The sequence below is a fragment of the Piliocolobus tephrosceles genome, chromosome 6 (genome assembly GCF_002776525.5).
Source record: "Piliocolobus tephrosceles isolate RC106 chromosome 6, ASM277652v3, whole genome shotgun sequence".
Lineage (NCBI taxonomy): Eukaryota > Metazoa > Chordata > Mammalia > Primates > Cercopithecidae > Piliocolobus > Piliocolobus tephrosceles.
Genome location: NC_045439.1, coordinates 111,656 through 133,904, shown reverse-complemented (window position 1 = coordinate 133,904; position 22,249 = coordinate 111,656). Strand labels below are relative to the sequence as shown.

The 22,249-nt window shown below is 57.9% G+C and overlaps 1 protein-coding gene across 1 annotated transcript in view; it reads right to left on the bottom strand.

Moving 5' to 3' along the window:
- CCDC85C (coiled-coil domain containing 85C) overlaps positions 1 to 22,249 on the bottom strand; it is a 93,643-nt gene that overhangs the window by 13,503 nt on the left and 57,891 nt on the right. Inside the window, 1 exon segment of the mRNA XM_023205604.2 lies at positions 10,836 to 10,909. Within this exon segment, the coding sequence (XP_023061372.2) occupies positions 10,836 to 10,909 (74 nt within the window).

The following is a 22,249-nucleotide window of genomic DNA, read 5'->3' as shown; positions in this document are numbered from 1 at the left end:
CAACAGCTAAAGGGGAGTGAAGGCTGGGGGTGGGGGTAGAGGCAGGCGCTGAAGAGGGGGTGCCCTCTGTCCCGACCTGGCCAGCCTGCCCTAGTGACCACTTGGACCACCAGACTCAGGGCCCCAGGCGGATTCATACGGAATGCCCTGGGAAGGAGTCCCCTTAGAGGGCCACCCGGTGCGACTCTGGACCGGTGTCTTAGCGCTCGCTGCAGGGACGGGTGGGCGCCTGCGAGGCTCCTCCTTCCTCAGCACCCTCCAGGATGCCCGACAGGTAAGCATGGGCCCTTGGCACCGTGTGGCACAGCTCGGCTCGGCTAGACAGCCAGGTGTGGCCAGGGTCCAGGACCACAGTGGACAGCAACGCAGCCACGCCCCCTCCCCGTCCCAAATTTAGGTCATGCCAATGACTGTGTCTGACTTAGGAGACACTGTGGGGCTCAGGGAGAGGACCCCAACACAGGTCTCCCCAGCCCAGACTCTCCTGGGTCAGCTGCCCTCCTGCTTCTGGCCTACGGGGGCTCCAGGCGATCTGTCACAAGAGGCCAGTTTTACCCAGCTGAAGAGCTGGAAGGTGCTGTCTGCAGGGAGGGGCCTATGTCCACCCTCAGAGTAATGGGAACCTGGGCAGGCAAACGCCACAGAAGCCCAGGCCCCGTGCAGCTCCTGCAGGCACCAACAACGCCTCTGCCCTGAGCTTGTGCTGAGATGGTCTCCAGATCCCCGTGGTCACTGTGCAGTCCCCAGGCTGGGACGGAGTCCAGGTTGGAGGACAGGAAGCTGGAGAGAGCTCCTTCCAGTTCACATTTCCCGCCAATCCCACTCCCACAGATGAGCCACCATCCCAGGGGCTACGGAGGAGAGAGGTGAGACCCGGGGGCAAGGCCAGAGCCCAGTGACCACCCCATCCCCAAGACCTGGTAACCTCCCTCCAGGAAGAGGAAGCACTGTGGGAGCTCCCAGGGTCGGTCAGTGACGCATCATCCATGGTCTGGGTGCTGAATAATAAACCCAGGGCCTGAGCGGCCTGTCAGGCTGACACCTCCACCCAGGAAGTGCTGGAAGATGGTGCACCCTCAGCTGGCTGGGCTGGGGGACCCACCTGGAAGCAGAGACTCGAATGCATGACTTGGGGAGACCATTCTCCCACCAGGGGCCCCAGCAGCTCCAGGGGCAGCTGGGGCCACAGACTAGCCTGGACTCCACTGTCCTGCTCCAGACTAAAGCCCACCGAGATTCAGCTGTCATCCATCTCGGCGGATCCTCAGAGGGAGAACACAGAGAAAGCGGGGAGGATGCAGAAAAGGGCAGGGGACGGGGCTATGCAGCACAGCGCAGTAGCCTCCGCAGAAGACAGGCCTCAACCTGACCCCACGGGAACCACATCAGAGTTGTTCCCACGAGGGCAAGCGGGTTTGTGTCCACAAGTCAGTCAGTCATGCCTGTGGGCTGCTCTGGAAGGGGGTGCAACCTTGGCACTGTGTAATGACATTGTTAGTTTACCGTCTGTCTGCGTGGCTGGACAGGTGTGGTTCACCTCCCAGGCCAAGCCCAGGGCTGGCACACAGTTGGTCACTGGTTCTCAAATGGGGGTGACTCTGCCCCTAGAGGGCAACTCGCAGTGTCTACAGACACTTTTTAGTGTCGGCTTGGACATGGGGTAGAAGACCCCCGGAGGGTAATTAACGCAGAGCTGGTATACTGGGGCGGGCAGTCTCAGGACGGGGGGAAGGGGGCAGAGATGAGACCATGTGGAGGCCTGAGAGCCGGCAGGAGAGTGGCCGGTGCTCAGTTCACCCAGCAGCTCCCCAGTCCCAGGCCCTGTCCAGCAGGGATCTGGCTGCAGCCCAGGGCACCTGGCATAGTGACTCATGCTGGCCCTCAGAACTGTGCAACCCACACAGAGCCCTCAGCCCAGCACCCACCCAGCTCAGCAGCCCTGAAGACTTCCCTCAAGGACCTAGGCAGCTTCCCACCAGGAGCCACAGCTGGGTGGGCATGTGGGCCCTGGCCTCGTCTCCAGTAACTCACGTAGACTTGCAAGCCTCTCCTCCCTCCATGCACTGCAGGTGTCTTGCTTCAAAGCGGGGATTAGCACCAGACCTGCCGCCCTCCAGAGGCGGGAGGATCCCAGGCGCCTGGGCAAGGTGCATGACAAGGGGCTCGCACCATGGAGAGCCCTCAGGAGGCAGTCGCTGCATGACTCTCTTGCTATTATTTTGAAAGCTGGAAGTTTTGCCAGTAATGCCAGCTCGAAGAGAGGGCAGATCCCAAGAAGACTCCAAAGGTAGGGCCAGCGCAGCCTGGGAAGGAAGTGCTCCCAGGAAAGAACGGGAGGGGGCTGGGGACTGGGGGACAGAGCACACAGCAGCGCACAGCACTCAAAGCAGCCTCCCAACCCCCACAAACACCACTGCAAACACGCCTCCCACCAGGCAGCTCTACCTGAAGCCAGCTTCTCGGGCGGCCATAGGGGCGGGGCAGCTAGAAGGAAGGAGAACAGTGTCACCCAGTAAATGCCAACCATGCCCATCATCTGCCCAGTGCCTTCCCTGGACACCTATCAGCCCAAAGCCACCAGGACCTCAGCTGAGCCGTAGTGGTTTTCTCACACCGAAGGCCAGGGCTGGGGCTCGCCAAGGCAGCTCCAGGAGCTCCATGTCTTCAGAAACTCCAGATTCACAAGGACTCACTGAGTACCTGCCATGTGCCCGGCACTGGGTCCCTAGGAGCGCCCACCACCCCCCAGAGCCCACCCCAAAACTCACACCAGGGTGTCCTGCTACCCTCCCAGGGAAAAGCAACCGTTTGAGAGGCTCTGGGATGGGGTGCCCCAGCCTAGAGGCACCCCAAGATCCCAGCAGCTCAGAGAGGTCAGGTGGGGGATGCACGCGCTATCTGGCCCCTGTTCTAGCCTCAAGGCGAAGATGGCCTGCAAGGTCGCCCACAGGAGCCACACAGTCACACCAACTGGATTTACTTTCTTTTTCTGCTTTCATTTTGAGAGAACTCATTTGTAGGGGAAAACAACACCCACTGGGGCGTGTTAGGGGGGCAGGGGGAGGGAAAGCACAGGAAGAATAGCTAATGCATGCTGGGCTTAATACCTAGGCCATGGGTTGACCTGTGCAGCACACCACCATGGCACACGTTTACTTATGTGGCAAACCTCCATGTCCCGCACGTGTACGCCAGAACTTACAATAAAAGCTGATAGGAAAAAAAGGAAAAAAAGACAAAGGGGCTGCCACTTCAGCTGGGGGTCCAGAGACATCTTCCCAATCTGCACTCAGATCAGGTGGTAGAGATGAAGGGTGCGGCCATGTGTGGCTGATGTCACTTACCTGTGGCTGGCACTGCTCTTCCCCTGATCCCCATGTCATTTCACACCCGAAATCCCATTTTTCAGACTCAGGTGTATGCACCATTCAGGGCCATTTGGCCTGTGACTGATGAGGTAACACGCAGACCAGGTCTTGTCCACCACGATGACCATCCCTCCCTTCCCAGGTCCCTCTGCAGGCCCCTTACTTGTTCTAGTGAGGTAAGTGAGGGACAGGCCTATGGGAGGCCTTGAGGTGTGTAGTTTTTTTGTTTCTTTCTTTGTTTGTTTGAGATGGAGTCTCATTCTGTCACCGAGGCCGGAGTGCAGTGCTGCAATCTCAGCTCACTGCAACCTCTGCCTCCAGGTTTCAAGTAATTCTCCTGCCTCAGCTTCCCAAATAGCTGGGATTACAGGCGCCGGCCACTACACCGGCTAATTTTTGTATTTTTTTAGTAGAGACGAGGTTTCACCATGTTTGCCAGGCTGGTCTCAAACTCCTGATCTCATGTGACCTGCCTGCCTTGGCCTCCCAAAGCGCTGGGATTACAGGCGTGAGCCACTGCGCCCAGCTGAGGGGTGCAGACTTGCAAAACCTAAATCCTACCTTGGCTGAGTAAGCCAGAGCAGCTCCTCAACTTTCCGGGCCTCTGTTTATCTGCACATAAACTGGCGTCAGGCGGAGGCTGGCAGAGGCTACGGCTGGCCCACGATGGACAGGAAAGATCACGGTGGTTAACCCGCCGCCCTTACCACTGACCACCTGACTCCCAGTCCTTTCCACAGTTCGCCTTTTCATTCTCTGAACAATGTATGTGTCAGACACCATTAGTGTCCCCATTGTGCAGACAGGGAAACTGAGGTGCAGAGAGGTTAAGTGACCTGTCCAGTGCCACTCTGCTGGCAGGTGGCACCAGTGAGACTTGAACCAGGCCCTCTGGCACTGGCATCCTGCACTTGGCCTGTCAGCCCTGGTGACTCTCCCCCAGCATCCGGCTCACGGTGGACGCTCCTTACACTGCTGCTTCTAGGGCACGGAGGTGGAATTTCCCGTCTGCATTCTGCCCACGTTGCGAGACCGACCATCTGTTCATTGGCTGGAAGGCTGGAAACGGGGGTTTCCTCTCTGGGCAATGTACAGGCTGGACTGACTCTGAGGTTCGACTAAGGAAGCGTTTAATGTCCTCCAGAGACCCAGAGACTACACTGCCTATAACAGAGGTGACGGGCAAGGCAGCCAACCCAAGACACCAAACACGCAGAGCAGGGAAGGGCTCGGAGCCTGCTACCAAGGCACGGACACGCTGACCAACAGAGAAGCCCACGTGGACCACCGCGAGGCCAGCATCTCCGGCGGAACCCGGGCTCTGGACAGCCCATCCTCCTTGGGCCACAGAACTGAAGCGCTGGCCGTGGGTTGAGACAGTAGCAGATTGATCCCCTCGCCCCCCGCCTGGATGGGCTCAGAACTCAAAGGACAAAGAGCAATGGTTCCCTCAGGGACGGGCCAGGCCCAAGGGGCAGCAGAGGGCACATGGTCAGCCAGACCTCGAAAGATCGCAGGCCCTTGGGACCGCCTGGGGTGCTTCCCAGGGGCCACGTCACGCTGTGCTGGGCATTACCATCACCCCTGTCTCCCAGGTGAGGACACTGAGGCTCTGGGGGAGAGAGGATTTCACCTGAAGCCACACAGCAGGTGAGCGCTGGGGTGGGGGCTATTGGAGTTTACAGGGAGAAGAGCCTGTCTACAAGCCGAGGACAGAGGCCTCAGAAGGAGCCAGCCCTGCTGATGCCTTGATCTCAGACTCCCAACCTCCAGGACTGTGAGGAAATAAATTTCTGTGGTTTAAGTCCCCCAGTCTGTGCAACTCTGTTATGGCAGGCCTACCAGACAAATACAACATCCATGTCAGGAAGTCCACCTTCATCCAGACCTCAGTTTCCCCATCTGTGCCTGGTGTGAATTCTGGGTCTCTTTCAGCAGCCCTTTGGTACGTGGCAGGCCAGGGGAGAGGTGGGCACGGTGCGGGGGAAAGAGGGCGGGAGGAGGGGGCGCTGGGGAGCCCAGACCCCAGCCTCGCTCCCCAAGCTGGCCCTCTGGTCTAGGGAGAGAGAATATTAGGAGAGCTCCTTGCTCTTTTATAAAGCTGGCTTTTTTTGGCGCACAACGGAGGCTTCATTTATCAGCCCAGCAGGGGAGTTAACGAGAGGCCCTAGCGTCAATTACAGCCGCCCCCAGCGCAGCCCGGCTGGGCACAGAGAATCCACAGGAAAAATAATAACGCGCACGGAGTCTTGAGATGAATCATCGTGCAGGAAGCAGCTGTGTTGATGAAATTTTAAAGCCAACATGAGAAAGAAAATACGAACAGCAATACAGTAATTGAGTCTGTGAACATGCTGGCACATTTTTAATTAAAGCTATTTTGGAGTTAAATAGAGGCCATGGGTGGGGGGAGGTGGGACCGTGGGGAGTGGGAATCCGGGGAGGCTCCCTACCCTCCCACGCAAACCCCAAAGCCACGTCACCTTATGATATTCCAGAGAAGAGCATTCCTCTGCCCTGCTTTTCACCAACAGGAAGAGTCCCTGCTTTGCACAGAGGTGGGGGTTTCTGTACAACTTGATTTCCCTGACAAGATTTAAATGCCAGAATCACAGAATCTCACGAGCCAGAGTCCGTGAGGCTTAGGACAGCATCTCATTCAAGGCTGCGATCTTTCTTCAAGGTTCCCGGCCGGGCGCGGGGGCTCACGCCTGTAATCCCAGCACTTTAGGAGGTGGAGGCGGGTGGATCGCGAGGTCAGGAGATCGAGACCATCCTGGCTAACATGGTGAAACCCCGTCTCTACTAAAAATACAAAAAATTATCCGGGCATGATGGTGGGCACCTGTTGTCCCAGCTACCGGGAAGCTGAGCCAGGAGAACGGCGTGAACCCGGCAGGCGGAGCTTGCGGTGAGCCGAGACTGCGCCACTACACTCCAGCCTGGGCAACGGAGCGAGACTCCGTCTCAAAAAAAAAGATTTCCAAACATGGTCACCCAGTCATCTCTTGATTATCTCCAAAGATGGTAACCTCACTACCTGCTGAAGCCCTCTCTTGGTTAAGTGGGCCTTCCTTATTCTGAGCAAGAAGAGCCTCCCCTCTTGGCCATGGAGACTGGACAGGGATCAGCCACAGGATCCCCAAGGCACATCCACCCAGTTCAGCCATGCTGAGCACTGGAGACACAGATGTGGCCACTCAGGCCCTGCAGCCCTATCCTGGAGAAGATGACAGTCCCACAGGGGTGGGGGCCAGGATCCACAAGGATAGGTCATGACACCCTATCAGCAAACGAGGACAGCCCAGGGACTGAGAGAGCTCAGGGCAAGCACCAGGCCTCCTATGGGTAGTCAGGGAGGGCTGCAGACAGGAGGCCAGGAGAACAGAGACTAAGTAAACCCTATCTTCCTGGTGCCTCCGTGAGAACAGGGCCACCACTGTCCTCGCGGGCAGGGCCCTGCCACGAGCTCTCTTCACCTCCCCTATCCTCCAGGGGCCTCTCTGTGCATGTGGGTCCTGCAGGCTGGACAAGGTGGTGGTCAAGCAGGAACAAGGGTGAGACTGGCCTGCCAGCTCCCTGAGGGCAGGCCTCTGCCTGGCCAGCCCTGCAACCCCAGGGCCACGTACATAGTAGGTAGTCAGTTACACACTGAGTGAATGAGTGCCCACTTCTCAGTCAAGCAGAGGCCTGGGAGAGAAGGTGGCCTAAGGATCCCCATAAAGCTGGTGCCATTGAAGCTGCCCCAGGAATCCAAAGGCAGGCTTGGGACCCACTGCTGCGGAGAGCCAGGGGCCCCTCCCTCACCCTGCCTCTCTGTCTCTCTCTCCTGCATGGCTCAGAACAGCAGTGCCCTCCTCCATGGCCAGCAGGAACCCTGCCCATGATCCCAGCTCCTCTAGTTCTTCCGTTTTTCTTTTTTTTTTTTTTTCTTTTTTTTTTTTATGGTGTCTCGCTCTGTCGCCCCGGCTGGAGTGCAGTGGCCGGATCTCAGCTCACTGCAAGCTCCACCTCCCAGGTTTATGCCATTCTCCTGCCTCAGCCTCCCGAGTAGCTGGGACTACAGGCGCCCGCCACCACGCCCGGCTAGTTTTTTGTATTTTTTAGTAGAGACGGGGTTTCACCATGTTAGCCAGGATGGTCTCGATCTCCCGACCTCGTGATCCACCTGTCTCGGCCTCCCAAAGTGCCAGGATTACAGGCTTGAGCCACCGCGCCCGGCCCTTTTTTCTTTTTTGAGGTGGAGTCTCACTGTTTCCCAGGCTGGAGTGCAATGGCGCAATCTCGGCTCACTGCAACCTCCGCCTCCCCGGTTCAAGCGATTCTCCTGCCTCAGTCTCCCAAGTAACTGGGATTACAGGCATGGGACACCATACAAGGCTAATTTTTGTATTTTTAGTAGAGACGGGGTTTCACTGTGTTGCCCAGGCTGGTCTCAAATTTCTGACCTCAAGCGATCTGCCCACCTCAGCCTCCCAAAGTGCTGGCTTTACAGGTGTGAGCCACCACACCCAGCCGTGGCTCCTCTGGTTCTGCTGATGCCATGGGCTCTGGGGATGCCACCAGCTCCTGGAGCCTTAGCTATGAGGTTCAGGGGCCTCCACTGCAACACGGGCACAGGGTGAGGAGACCATGCAAGCACCAGGGGCCAAGGCCCCAGTAGCATACATCTGCCCTCTTTCACGGTGCTGGGTATGGCCCTGACACTACTTGCTGGGAGCCCCGGGGCAAGACCTTTGCCTGCTGCAGAGTCCATGCTGAGAAAGCACCTAGGGATGGGCCCTGGGTGCCCTCCTGCCACACCACACAGAGATACAAGCTCCTTCAGCCACCACTCCAGCAGCATGGCTCGACTGGGCATCATTTGGGGAGAAAGCAAATTTCTGCTAAGGAAAGGAAGCATTTTGAACCCTTTTTGCACTGATGATGTCTGAGTTCCGCACCCTGGTTGTATGTAACAACAAGCAGGCAACAGCGGGTTTCTGCCCCTAAATTCCAGTCCAACTGCCTGCAGCCAGCAAGCCTGCATCCAGGCAAGGGCCAGCAGCTCCCCAGTCATCAGGATCTGATGTTGGTGCCCTACAGGCCTGGCCCACGGATGAGGATGTGAACAGAGCCCTGCTGCTACCCCCAGGGAGCAGGTGGCAGCAGGCCTGGGGAGGGAGAGAGCCCTGGGCAGCGCCAGCCACTCCGTCCTTGGGGCTCAAGGCTGAAGCTCCCATCCACCTCCACCTGTGCACAGGTGGGTGCAGGGCAGGTGGACACAACTTATGGTGGAGGGCCCCGTGAGACCAGGAGCACCCCAGGAAGGAAGGCAGGAAGAAGGGCTGCTCCTCCATAGCCCACTTGGGTGCAGGTTTTCTGCAAGTGCATGGTCAGGAACTGGGGTGTATTTTTCCAGTGGGACACCGTGGCCTGCAGGAGCCAAGGGGTCAGGCACACTCCTGTCCTTGTGGAAACAGGACCATGAGCTGCTCTCTGATTGGACTGCGGAACACACTTCTTATAGAAATAACACTGCAGGGCCGGGCGCAGTGGTTCACGCCTGTAATCCCAGCACTTTGGGAGGCTGAGGCGGGAGGATCACCTGAGGTCGGGAGTTCGAGACCAGCCTGACCAACACAGTGAAACCCCATCTCTACTAAAAATACAAAATTAGCTGGGCGTGGTGGCGCATGCCTGTAACCCCAGCTACTCGGGAGGCTGAGGCAGGAGAATCGCTTGAACCTGGAACACAGAGGTTGCGGTGAGCTGAGATCACACCATTGTACTCCAGCCTGAGCAACAAGAGCGAAATTCTGTCTCAAAAAAACAAAAAAAAAACAAACAAAAAAGAAAGAAAGAACACTACGAACAGCATCCCAAATTCAGAGCTGGAGCTTCCAACCCACTTCTCCACAGGAACAATGAGACAAAGAAACTCCAGATCAGGGCAGACGCGTCAGGTCACTGACCCGGGGCCCGAGCTTCAGCCACCAGAGCATGGTCCTGGCCCTCACTCTGCAGAGCAGTAGCCCCCTGCCACCGCCCCGAGGCAGGACTCCCTCTCCTACACACTGCATGGGGACTTTCTCCAAAGCAGAGGTCCCTGAGCCACGACCTTCTCCTGGTGTCACTTCTGCCTGCAGCTCCCTTAGCAACCACAATGGCCCCACCAGGCCTGCAATGGAAGGCTTGCGTCTAGGGAGCCCTGCTCCACAGACAGGTGAGACCCCAGCCCCTCCTGCCCTCACCGGCCCTGGGAAGCCAGCACGGCCTGTGGCCAAAGCCCTTCGCCACAGGGCACCTGACAGCAAGGCATGAAATTACAAAAGCCAGCCTTGCCATTCAGAGCTTGGCTATGCACTTGCACGTGTATGTTGCGGGGCGGGCGGGTGGGAGCCGGGTGGAGGAGAGTTCGCAAGAGGCCAAATAGGGAACATGTACTCTGCGAAGTCCCACCAGGCCCTGGGAACCTACCCCACGGCCCACGCAGGGGTGAGACGAGGGGATGACCTCAGTGGGAGCTGTGCTCCCTGCAGGGCCCGTGAGCCTCCCAGCAGCTGCCCAGTGGGCAGAGAGGGTGCCATGGAATTCCTGAGCTGGGCACTGGGCACCAAGCCTGGCTGGTCACCTAGCAACGGGGCCAGGCAGCTGAGCCATCCCTGTGGTTGGTTCCCAGAGAAACGCTTTGGGTATCCCAGGCTGACCGCTCACGGCCCAGTGGGAAGAGCAGGAAGAGGGAGACTGGGATGAAGCCAGGGATGCGCACGAGGGCTTGGAGGCTGGGGGAGTGAGCAGCTTGAAGGGCCGCCAAGCCAGCTCGCCCCCAACACCCAATCGAGACTGCCCACAGCCTCCTCTTGGCAGCCCCCATGCCTGCCCCACCTGCAGCAGGGAAAGCCCTTGTCCTGGCAGTCACACGTCCCCTCCAAGCTCCAGCCACACTCAAGACGCACAGCCCCTTATCCAACCCCACCTACCCCCTGCAGCCGACCCCTCCCACACTGTGCCCCTGCTGCCCAGCTCTGCACAGGGTAGCAGCCTCATCTGTCTGTGGGTGAGGCCGGGCCCAGGAGGGAGGGGGACCCCAGCTCAGGGAGGAAGTGGCCAGTAAGTCCAGCATGGCAGAGGCAGGGAGGCTTCTATGTGAGTCTGCCGCATCTCCTGCCTGGATCTGCCCGTCTGCCAGAGGAGGGAAGCAGCCCATGTCTTCACCAACTGGCTGTTGTCCACCCTCTCAGGCCCTGGGCCAGCCCCGAGGAGCTCACATACCGGGCAGTCAGCATGGAGGGCTGGGCGGAGGGAAGCCTAGAGGTGTGGGAGCCAGGGTTAGGTCCCTGGCCCCACTTTCCAGGAGGTGACGGGTGGCAGTGGGAGCAGGTCGGGGGAGGGCATGGGTCCCAAGGGGAAGGGTGCCCTGGGTGAACTGGAGGGGTGGGCGCTGGGTCGCGGTCCTCAAGGCAGCGCCACCCACAGCCGGCTTACCTGTGCGAGGAGCTTGTCACCCTCCAGCAGCCTCACTTTGCTCTCCAGTTGCCTGATGTAGGTGGATGAGGGATCTGGAAGGACACAAGAGGAAGGGGGACATTAGCCTCCAGCAGACTCCGTCCCCAGTGCAACCACAATGGCCCCACGAGGCCTGCAATGGAAGGCTTGCGTCTAGGGAGCCCTGCTCCACAGACAGGTGAGACCCCAGCCCCCCCTGCCCTCACCAGCCCTGGGAAGCCAGCACGGCCTGTGGCCAAAGCCCTTCGCCACAGGGCACCTGACAGCAAGGCATGAAATTACAAAAGTCAACTGGCCCCAGGCCTGGCATGGAAGGTTTGGGTCTGAGGAGTCCCACCCTACAGCCAGGTGAGACCCCAGCATCCCCTGCCCTCATCCGCCCTCCGGAAACAGCACGGCCTGTGGCCAAAGCCTTCCCACCATAGAGCACCTGACACCAAGGCATGACACACAGAGGCCAGCCTTGCAGGACCCACCCGCCATCCTCGCTGTGGGCCTCTGAGCTGTTGTCAGGACCTTCAGGACCTGTGGAAAGGTGAGGGGCGGGTGGCCTCGCCAGCCTGCGCTGGAGCAATTCCTTCAGCTTCCAAGATGCTGCAGGCTCAAACGGAGCTCTCATAAACACAGCCAGGTCACAGCCCACCCCAGGGTCGCGGTCCGGGGAGCACCCCCCCCACACAGTGCGGAAACAGCCTCCTGAACTTGCCAAGTCAGCATCTGGGATCCTTCACCTGATCACCCAGGAACTTCTCACAGGAGATGCGTGCCTGCAGCATATGCTGCAGGTGAGCAGCCACCTTCCCCATACGACAGTCAGGAACCCTGTGGAACCCCCCAGTCACGTGTCCCCAGTTTCTGACCTCAGGCCAAGGGAGCCCAATCTGTGCAGACCCCCGGTGCAGGGTGAAATTCACCCACCCTCACCACTGACCCTGCTTTCCAGTCACATCAGGAAAACACAAAAATATCCCATCCCCACCCCCACACCCAACCATCCCACACCCCTGGTCCTGCCTCCCCCCAGGCTGGGAGTCAGCTCAGCCCCCAGGATGCCCAGAGCAAACCCTCAGGGCAGAGGGCTGGGGGAAGGGAGGAGAGGCAGGAACGGGACAGACACAGAACACCGGCCAGGGGACCACCCAGCGACAGCAGGTTTGGAAGGAGGCAAGGGAGCGGCAAGGCTGTCCCAAGCACCCCTGTGGGCCACAAAGCCACCTGGTAAGGGATGGGCTATTAACACCTCTCCCCGGAGATCACCTGGCCCAGATAGATGCCAGCCCCGACGCCATCCACCCCGACGGCTGTCCACCCACAGGCCCACCCGACAGCAGGACGCAGGGTCTTCCCAGGTTCGTGCCGCTGAACCTCGATTGCAGAAGCAGAGACATCAGCCCCTTTGACCACACACAGCCAGCTGTCTAGTCCCCATCACCACCTCAGGGCTGGGGATGGAATCCACAGGCTGTTAACATGCCTGGGGCTGCCAGGGCTTGGGTGCTGCTGGGGACAAGCCAGGACCACCATGCCAACCACAGGACCAATGAAGCATCTGTCCACCCCCAGCACGCCAATAACAGGACGCCTGGGAGCCCCCTACTCAGCCCTGGACCAGGCCCAGGGCCCAGCAGAGCCACTGGCCCAGCCACAGGCAGGAGCGGGTACTGGAGCCCCGCCCAGACACACTCACTGCTGGGGAAGAGTGCAAAACAGCCTCCCCTCCTCCTGCAGCCCAGTCACCTCCCAGGAATGTGGGGCCTTCTAGAGAGGAGAGACGGGCGGCTCCCCATCCAGAACCAGCCTCCCCGCCCTGCCAGGCAGGCCACCCCTGCCCTCAGGATGACCTCAGGGCCTCACACCTCACCAGCCCTGATCCCTCCTTCCCTGGCCTCAGTTTACTCATCACTCTGTCAACCCTAACAAGCAGTTCCCATGCCCACCCCAAGCAAAGAGGTGTGATGGCAAGAGGCCTCAGCATTCAGGCTGTGCTGGGTCCCTCTGAGCACGGAAAGATGGGGTACAGCCTAGGCTCCCCAGACCTTCATGTCCTATAGCCCACTAACAGGAGGGCTCCCTGGAACACAGTCCCGGCAAGCAGTGACCAAGGAAACTGCAGAGACCCTTCCAGCTCCCTCACTCTGACAGAGCTAGGACAAGAACGCTCCAAAGACTACAGACCCACGTGTGGTCTCCTTCTGGGTGCAGTCGGGTGGGGGGAGCCTGCTGTCCCATGTGGGACACGTGGTGCCCCCTGCATCTGGTGCCTTGCAAAGGACAAGCAGCCACCATCCTCATTTTCCAGGTGCAGAGGCCACGAGGAACAAAGTGTTCCCACCACCAGCAGGTGAGCCTTCCAGCCCCTCTCCCCACCACCCAGGCCCACCCCACAGGTCAGTCTTTGGGACCCAGTGTTTCTGGCCGCCTTAGGCAGAGCTGACAGCCTCAGCCTTGGAAAGAAGCTGGCAGAGACTCAGAAAGAAGACGCCATTCCCAGTCACACCACTCTCCCGAAGGCTCTCTGCAGTGCAATCCTCGGCACAGCCACAGGGCCCCTGCTCACCACAGCACCCCCATGGGACAGTGCTCCCGGGGGCAGCCCTGAGCCAGAGGGAGGACCCAGCCACTGTGTGTGACCAACAGCCCAAGACGGGCACTAACTTGTCCTCTGCCCTTCACTGCCACAGAACCATTCAGGAGGTGGGTGCACTTTCAGCCGCCCGCCTCCCACTGCTGGTTCCCACAGGGTGAGCAAGGAGCTAGCTCCCAGCACTTCCCTCTCGGTAAGCCCACAATCGGAGGAGGGGTGGGCTGAAATCCGAGTCCGCAGCTGCCCTGTCAGCCTCAGCACCCTCGCTGGGTGCCCCTGCTCCGGTCTGAGCAGTCCGCCCCCTCAGATACAACTGGGGTTTCACACCCACCTCCCAGGAAGGGTTAAAGACAGTGATCAGGCTGGCAGGTGGCATCAGGAGAAGGGACGCAGACAGGCCATCCCACAGGTCACCAGCAACGCCCTGCCTGCCCATAGCCAGCACCTCACCTCAGGGCCCACAGGCCACCGTGCCCCACACCGGGCCACCTGTAGGCACAGACAGGTGGCCACACACCCATGACCCCAGACCAAGGGGCTGCCCCTGACAAACCCATCTGTTCAGGTTTCCCTAAAAACCCCAGGCAGCTATGCAGAACAATATACACTGCAGACCGCCGGGCTTTGTTGGGTTTTTATTTTACATTTCAAAATAACAATATAACAGTCTGAAAACATATTTTAGACCATCCAGTAATTCCAATGGAATCTATCCTAAAGAATTAATTCCAGGCTGGGTGTGGTGGCTCATGCCTGTAATCCCAGTACTTGGGAGGCCGAGGCAGGTGGATCACCTGAGGTCAGGAGTTCAAGACCAGCTTGACCAACATAGTGAAACCCCCAACTCTAATAAAAATATAAAATTAGCTGGGCGTGACGGCAGGCGCCTGTAATCCCAGCTACTCAGGAGGCTGAGGCAGGAGAATCACTTGAACCCGGGAGGCAGAGGCTGCAGTGAGCTGAGATCGCGCCACTGCACTCCAGCCTGGGCGACAGAGCGAGACTCCATCTCAAAACAAAAAATTAATTCTAATGATGAAGAAAGCAGACTGTTAGAGTGGTCAAAACTGGAAATAACTATCTGTCCAAAACAGCTGAGGGTTCTACCCTGTCATCATTACAACGATGTTTAGAAAGAGTCTCTCTCCGAAACAATACGGAAAAACACTTAAAATGCCAGTGGAAAGAACTGGACACAAAATGACACGCACAACGGCTGCGACGTTTAAAAATATCCACGCATTGACGTGAGTTCAGGAAGGAAGTCCACAGAAATCCTGACTGTGTGGCTGCTCAGTTGAAGGAACCAGTGGGTTTTTATTTATTCACATCGTCTCTTGTTAATTTTCAAATAATTGACTTCTAATCTAGTTCTGAAATCCTTCTTTCAGAAGAAAAGAATGGCCAGGGCCGGGCGCGGTGGCTCAAGCCTGTAATCCCAGCACTTTGGGAGGCCGAGACGGGCGGATCACGAGGTCAGGAGATTGAGACCATCCTGGCGCGTCTCTACTAAAAAATACAAAAAACTAGCCGGGCGAGGTGGCGGGCGCCTGTAGTCCCAGCTACTTGGGAGGCTGAGGCAGGAGAATGGTGTAAACCCAGGAGGCGGAGCTTGCAGTGAGCTGAGATCCGGCCACTGCACTCCAGTCCAGGCGACAGAGCGAGACTCCGTCTCAAAAAAGAAAAGAAAAGAAAAGAAAAGAACGGCCAGGTGCGGTGGCTCATGCCTGTGATCCTAGCACTTTGGGAGGCCGAGGTGGGCAGATCACCTGGGGTCAGGAGTTCAAAACCAGCCTGGCCAACATGGTGAAACCCCGTCTCTACTAAAAATATAAAAATTATCTGAGAATGGTGGTGGGCACCTGTAATGTCAGCTACTCGGAGGTTGAAGCAGGAGAATTGCTTGAACCCAGGAAGCAGAGGTTGCAGTGAGCCGATTGCACCACTGCACTCCAGATGGGCGACAGAGCGAGACTCTGTCTTAAAAAAAAAAAAAAATACAAAAGGGAGAACAGATTAAACTCTTGCACCTTCACATTACATGCATGGCCACCCACTGAAGCAACTGACATTTTAAACCCACCAGCCTGACCCTCTCCCCACACTCAGCTCCCTGGAAGAGCTCTCCAGGCTGCCAGGAGCCAGTGAGCCAGGCATCAGTCACCCTTGGGTCAGGAGTAGGCACTCTTCAGACAGGAAGAACAAGAGTGATCTGGGCACTCCCAGGTGGGAGCTGGAGAGCAAAAGACCCCGGGAAGGGCCGGCTCCCGGGGACGACTATCCTTCCCGGCAGCCTCAAAACTCGTGATCCCACTGCGTGCCAAGCCCCAGCCTCTTGGAGATGAGCATGTAATTAAATTAATCCCAGGGTTTACAGTAATGAGTGCTGGAGCCACAGGGGAGGGGACATCATTTCCCAGCTTGGCTGCCTGAGGGCAAAATGAGGGAGGTGACCCTGGGCTGGCCTGGCCAAGGGGTCTCCTTGGGTGCTCCCCTAACCCCTCTGGGGGCCATCAGACCAATTCTGGGGGATTCTCTATCCAGCTGCCAACCGGGGAGGAGGGTGTCTCTCTACAATGTTCTTGTGTCCAGGAGCCAGACCTGAGCCCTCCTCACCCCGCCCTCTTCCTGGATCCCATGAGGAGGAGGTGGGGGGGAGCTGTGCAGCACGGTAGGCGGGAGTCACACAGCCTGCAGGTCTGCCAAGCCCTCACCACTGGCGCTGCGCTGGCTCCATCCCAGGCACTCTGCGCTGGGTCCTGCCACTAGGACCAGGGCTCACTGGCCTTCTGGAAAGCTGTGAGGCAGGGGCGGCGTGGTATTGCCCCTCCTGGCCTGGTTTACACTCTGGCAAGATGATGTCACCTCCACCTCCCCTCCAGACATCGCTGTGTCCAGAGAGTAAGAACCGGGGGGCCAGAAGCCACGTCCCATCACCTCTGTGACCTTCCTTCCCTAGCTCAGCACTTGGCACAGTCAGCCCCCAGAAAAATGTCTGCAGCCCTAATAGGAACTCATCCCTGGAGGGACCTGTTCTCAGCTACCTCCCTGGCTCTGCCCCACCAGCTCCCACCAGCAAGAGTAGCTGTGATGAGCTCCTCAGGAGTGCTCAGCCATGCATGTGACACAGCACCCCATACCCCAAGCTGGGGAACCCCAGACAAGGAGCTGCTGAGGCTACAGGGGGCAAAGCATCCGGGGCTCTGGGCACACGCTCCTTGCATCTGACTCTGCGGTGCCTGATGCTCCTGTCTTACGCACGCCTCCCCATGATCTTATATCTCAGGGTGGGTGCAGACTCAGAGAGGAGGAATCAGCTTCACGTGGGTTATGTGGGAGGCAACCCCAGGAAGCCCAGGTAGAGGGGTAGAGAAGGGAGGCAGGGAAGGGAAGAAGTCAGTGGAAGGGGTGTCCACCCTGCTGGTGAGCTCTAGGGCTCAGTCACCCCACCTGTCCAATGGCTCACCGGAAGTATTAATGTCCCAGCACTGCCCAAGAGGAGAGTGGAGAGGAAGGGCTCCCTGGCAGAGCTACAGGTGCCAGCAGGCAATACAGCCATGGGCTCAGAAGCAGTTAGTGCCTAGGTACCGGGGCTGGGCATCAACAGTGTCTGCGACTACTCAGGAGAAAATATGGTTTATCCTCTCTCCATAGAAGGTGGAGGCTGGGAGCAAGGGAGCTGCAGTGACACACAGGGACACATGGTGACACCTGGTGATACACAGAGCTGGCTCTCCAGCTGCTGCACACCCTCCCCAGGTCTGCCTCCCAGCCCCTCCCCCTGCGCAAGGCCCTACAGCATGGCTTCCCAGCCCTGGTCAATTTCTGCAAGGTCTGGGGCCAGGCAGGCTTGTGGCAGGTCATTAGCAGGAGACCTGGCCATTCCAAGCCGCGGGCCTCCATCAGGGCTCATGCCCAGCAACTCCACGAGCCCTGTGCAAGACAGCTGATACTACTGTTCAGCGCAGCAGGTTGGCTGATTAATAACCCCTCTCCTTCCACTTCAAGAGGGGTCAGCTGCAGCCTCAGGGCTGTTGGCTCTCTGGGGCGGAAGGGCCTCATTAAACCAACACATACCTCCCACAAAGTGCAGAAACAAGGTGCAAAGGTGCACCAAGTAACACAGGCAGGGCAGGGCCGGGGAGAACCGCGCTCCAGGCTCTTAAGCCAGTGCTCTTGGTACCACCAGCTGTGGGGAGCTCCAAGCACCAGGGACACAGAGACACGGATTCCAGAAAAACCCGTCCATAACCGCATTCATCTATCGAACAGCAATCGTGTGCCTTACACATATTAATCCTCAACATTCCTCATGGTGAGGCACGTGACCAGGCCTCCAGTGTACAGATGAAGAAACTGAGGGTCAAGGAGGCAAAGTGGCAGCCAGAGACCCAGGGAGTGGTGGCCTGCAGGCTCCGGGAAGCAGCCGGCCTCCTCTTCCCAGGCCGTCCTCCCCACCCTCTGGCTCAGCACCACCCATCCTGGGCTGGAGGCAACAGAAGGGCCACACTGGCCACACATCCTGCAGCGCCCCGTCCTAGCCAGCAGGCACTAGCCCTTGGCCGCTGCTTCATCCCGAGGTAGCCACTGCCCGCATGTCAGGCCCAGCAGGTCCCGCAGCTGCATGTTCCTGGCTGCCCTACACCTCCGATGAATGAGCACCTCCAGGTTTCCCCCAGCAAGGCCTGGGGCGCTCTGCTTGTATGGGTTCACCAAAGAGCCCTGTGAGCTTAGCCAGCAGCGCCTGGGGATGGCCTCATCTTCTCGAGGGACTTGGGAGATAGCGCAACTCCAGGCCTGCCTACTCCCTGGATCCCAGCATTCCAAAGGGTCACCAAAGGACTGAAATTCTTGTAGAGCAGAGAATCCTCTAATCTGAGACCCAAAAGGAGAGTTATCAATTTCATCACAGTCCAGGCTACCAGTGGGGCGGTGAGTTCCCCATAACAGGGGGAGAGAAAGCATCGGCTGAACAGTCTTGGTTCGGGCAGGAGCCTCTGGAACAACGAAGGTTCCCGGTGTGGCACAGAAAGCTGCTTACCTACCCCAGTTCCAGAAGAGCCAACTCTGCTCCCCCAGTCTCCGCAGGACCCTGCCAGGCAGAACCCCGTCTTACAAAGGAAAAAAAGGAATGCTCAGAGTAGATGAGTCTGCCCCAGGTCACAAAGCCAGCCACCCACAGGAGCAGTGGAGGGCGGGGGCGGGGGTGGGGGCAGTACCTTATTGGTCAAAGGCACATCCCTTCCTGTGAGGGACCCTTGGCCTAATGAAGGAGCTGCAAGAATAACCACATCTACTGCAAGGCAAAGAGTGGAGTAAGGAGGCGCAGCCCAGGAGAGAGGGGCAGAGAACAGGAGTGTGCTGATCAGGAGAAATCGGGGCCTCCTTCCTGAAAGAGGTGACACTCGAGCTGAGCACTGAAGAGCAAGCCGGACTCTGACAGACAGATTGTGAGGATGGGGAGACAAAAGGCACATAAGAGCTGAGGGCACACCCTGAACAAAGGCAGGGAGGTGGAGCCACAACACGTCCAGGTACACCTGTGCTGTGCCCCTTAGCGTCAATGGCCATGCCAATCCCAGCTGACACCAGCTCCTGGAAGGCATCACAGCTCTCGGAGGGGCAGGCTGAATGTGAAACGGGCATTATTTATGGATGAAGGCAAGAGGGCTGAGGGGGGCATCGGGTTCCTGTGAGGACAGCTTTTGGTGGTGGCTGCATGGAGCCAGGCAGGCCTCAGTGCCCACAGCCCACAAATGGGCATGCGGGGTGTTGCAGGCCAAGGCAGCTGGCTGCAAGCTCAGCGATGCCTTCCAGTGCCCTGGGCATGGGAATGAGTTCTCCCATCCACTTGGGGCATAGAGAAGAGAAGCATCTTTCCCATTCGCACAGACACATTTTGCGGAGTGCTCACCATACGCCAGCACACACTGAGCACAGCCCATCACACCAGGCTGATGAGGGACATCCTGTCACTGCTACCACTGTGTTATTGACAAGGTGCCTGAGACTCAGAGATGTCAGGCAAGGCCAAGGTCACCCAGTGGGAACCTTGTAGGGCTGGGATTTGAACCTGGGTCTGTCTACAGCCAAGGCTCTCTCCATCTCACTCGCAGCTTCCACACCAACCCTGGGGTTCTGGCGCACTGACCCTGGGCCTCTCAAGACGTCATCACCATGGTTATCAGGAATGCTCATTCTAAGCTTTGCCTGGCAAGGAGGCACAGCAACTTTTACTCACTCCCCCAGCAAAGAGATCGAGGTTCCAAGGGGCACCATAACCACCCAGTCACAGAACTCATAAAAACAGGGCTAAAATTTGAAGGGTGTGTGTGTGTGTGTGTGTGTGTGTGTGTGTGTGTGTGTGTGTGTTCCCACAACCAGGGCTCTTCCAGACAACCCACTGAGGCAGGGGATGGGGCTTGGGAAACAGCCTGACTCCCCTCCTCTCCCAGAGCAGAAATTCCCTTCGTGACGCAAGGCAACTTTCGGGGCCCAGGCTCCAGGGAGCATCACTCTGAACTCCATTATACTTGACCCATCTCTCCTCCGGGACCTCTCCTCCAAGGGCACCAGAAAAGCGCCCAGCTCCAGATGTGAAAAGACTTGATGTTAGTGAGGTTTTCAGCCTGAGCCAAAGACCCCACAGCCTCTGAGTCTTGCCAGGTCACACGTGGCCTGCAGGCTGGCACCAGCTTCTCCTGAGATCCACCTCCATGCCCGGAGATGTGGGATCATGGGAACCTAAAGTCCCACCTCGTGGATGCATGCAAAAACGGAGCTGCCACGACTGGAGCTCCACACCCTCCACCTCACACTCCCACAGCCGGATTAGAAATCAAACATGCCAAGGATACACTTCCCAGTACCTACAGGGGAAGAAAAGTAGCTAGAGAAGAGGAAAACAAATGGCTGCCCTAATGAGAATGAAATCTCCTCGTGCTGGCCGGTCAGCCTTCCCCAGTGAGCGCACGCCTGTCCTCTCAGTGCCATCTGTCCCCCTCTTGGGCCACTCTACTCTGGGCTGGGGACTCCCACACAGCGGCTGCCTGCCTCTCCCCAGCTTCAGGGGCCACTGGGCACCCAGCATTTAATTCCAGGAAAAGCCATGAGGCTTCCCAAGACGCTGAAATCTGGAGGGAGCAGCTGAATGGAAAGCCCCGCTCCAGCTCAGTTCATCTAGAATGTGCCCTACTTTGGATCTGCCTGGGAACCACCAGTGTTCTCAAACCAAAACTCAAACTCATTTCTCCATCCGCTGCTTGGGAAGCCTGACAAGCCAAATGAAAATTGTGTAATTGCTTCAAATATGGGGACAAGGGGAAAAGAATTCCTTCCCTGTGCCTTCAAGGCCTGCATGCATTGGAAATTGACCTGTGTGTGCAGCAGATAGTGAAGGTGTCGGCACTGTTAATGCCCATCACACTCCCCCACCAACCCCAACTTCACTGCTAAAGCTGGGAATCAGTGATAGATCCAGGCTGTGTGCAGATGTCAGCTAGTCCTGCCTGGGAGCGACATCTCACGGGACAGCGGTCACACCATATTCAGCTTGTGGCTCCCAGGATCAGGCTGAAAGGTACACCCTCTTGGCTCCTTGGGGAGCTTTTAAAATCTGATCTCTTCCCCTGAGACTAACTGAATTGGACTCTCTAGGGGAGGGACCTGGGCATCAGTTTGCATTTTAAACGCCCTGCGGGTGATTCTAACACGCAGCTCTGTGGTCACTGTTCCAATCATCCAGCTCCCAGCCTCCATCTCCGAGGGACCCCGCACCCTCCTGCCTCTGACTATTAATTAGTGGCTGGACTCTGAAGCAAATGCAACAAAAGCTAGAGGGATTATGATGCAACTAATCGCGCAGGACTAAGTCTGCATGGGGGGAGAATAAACAACCCTTACCAAGCCCTAGAATGCAGGTGCCAAGCCCCCCAGTAGCATAAAGGGGAGACCTTTGCTGGTTTCAGGAGAAAGTGCATGGGGGTTGCTTTCATCACTAGATGTCATCCAAATCTCTACCAAGTGCCAGGCTCTGTGGGAAGAGCTGGGGGGCCAGGATGATGCCCTCCCCCCACAGCTCTGCCCGGGAGACTGCTTTCCAACAGAGTCGGTAAGAACAGTGAGGAGGCATGGGAGAGGTGGGAGGTGCAGCAGGTGGGGGCGGCTCAGGAAACAGGGAAATCCAGGCGTGGCTGGGTCATCACAGCCAGCACTGGGAGAGCAGCTCAGGGAAGGCACTTGATTTGTGGTGAGCGGTGAGCGGTGAGCGGCAGCGGTGGGAATCCAAGGCCCTGCAGCAAGAGAAGGAGGGGGCTCTGGGCGGTTCCATCTGGCAGCAGCAACACATCTGGACTGCGTTTCACTGAGGCAATGAAAACAAGAATAAATCCTCACCAGCCAGGTGGTAGGATTCCTAGGGCCATGGGAGTTCAGGGAAGACAGCTCTATGTGCACCAGACTCTACAGAAAAGATAACACAGCCACGTGGAGGGGCATGGGGAAGCCCAGAAGAGACCCACACACCTGGTGCGTGGTCGGGCGCCAGCGGGGAAAGAACAGAGTGCTTCCTGAACGGGGATGCAGCAGCAACAAGCTGTCCACCCAGAAAACAGTAAAACTCCATCTCAGCCTCATACCATATACAGAAAAAGTTCCAGGAAGGTCAGAGAGTTCTATGTGAGAAAACTATTTTGACCAGGCACAGTGGCTCACGCCTGTAATCCCAGCACTTTGGGAGGCCAATGTGGGAGGATTGCTGGAGCCCAGGAGCTAGAGACCAGCCTGAGCAACATAGTGAGACCCCACTGGG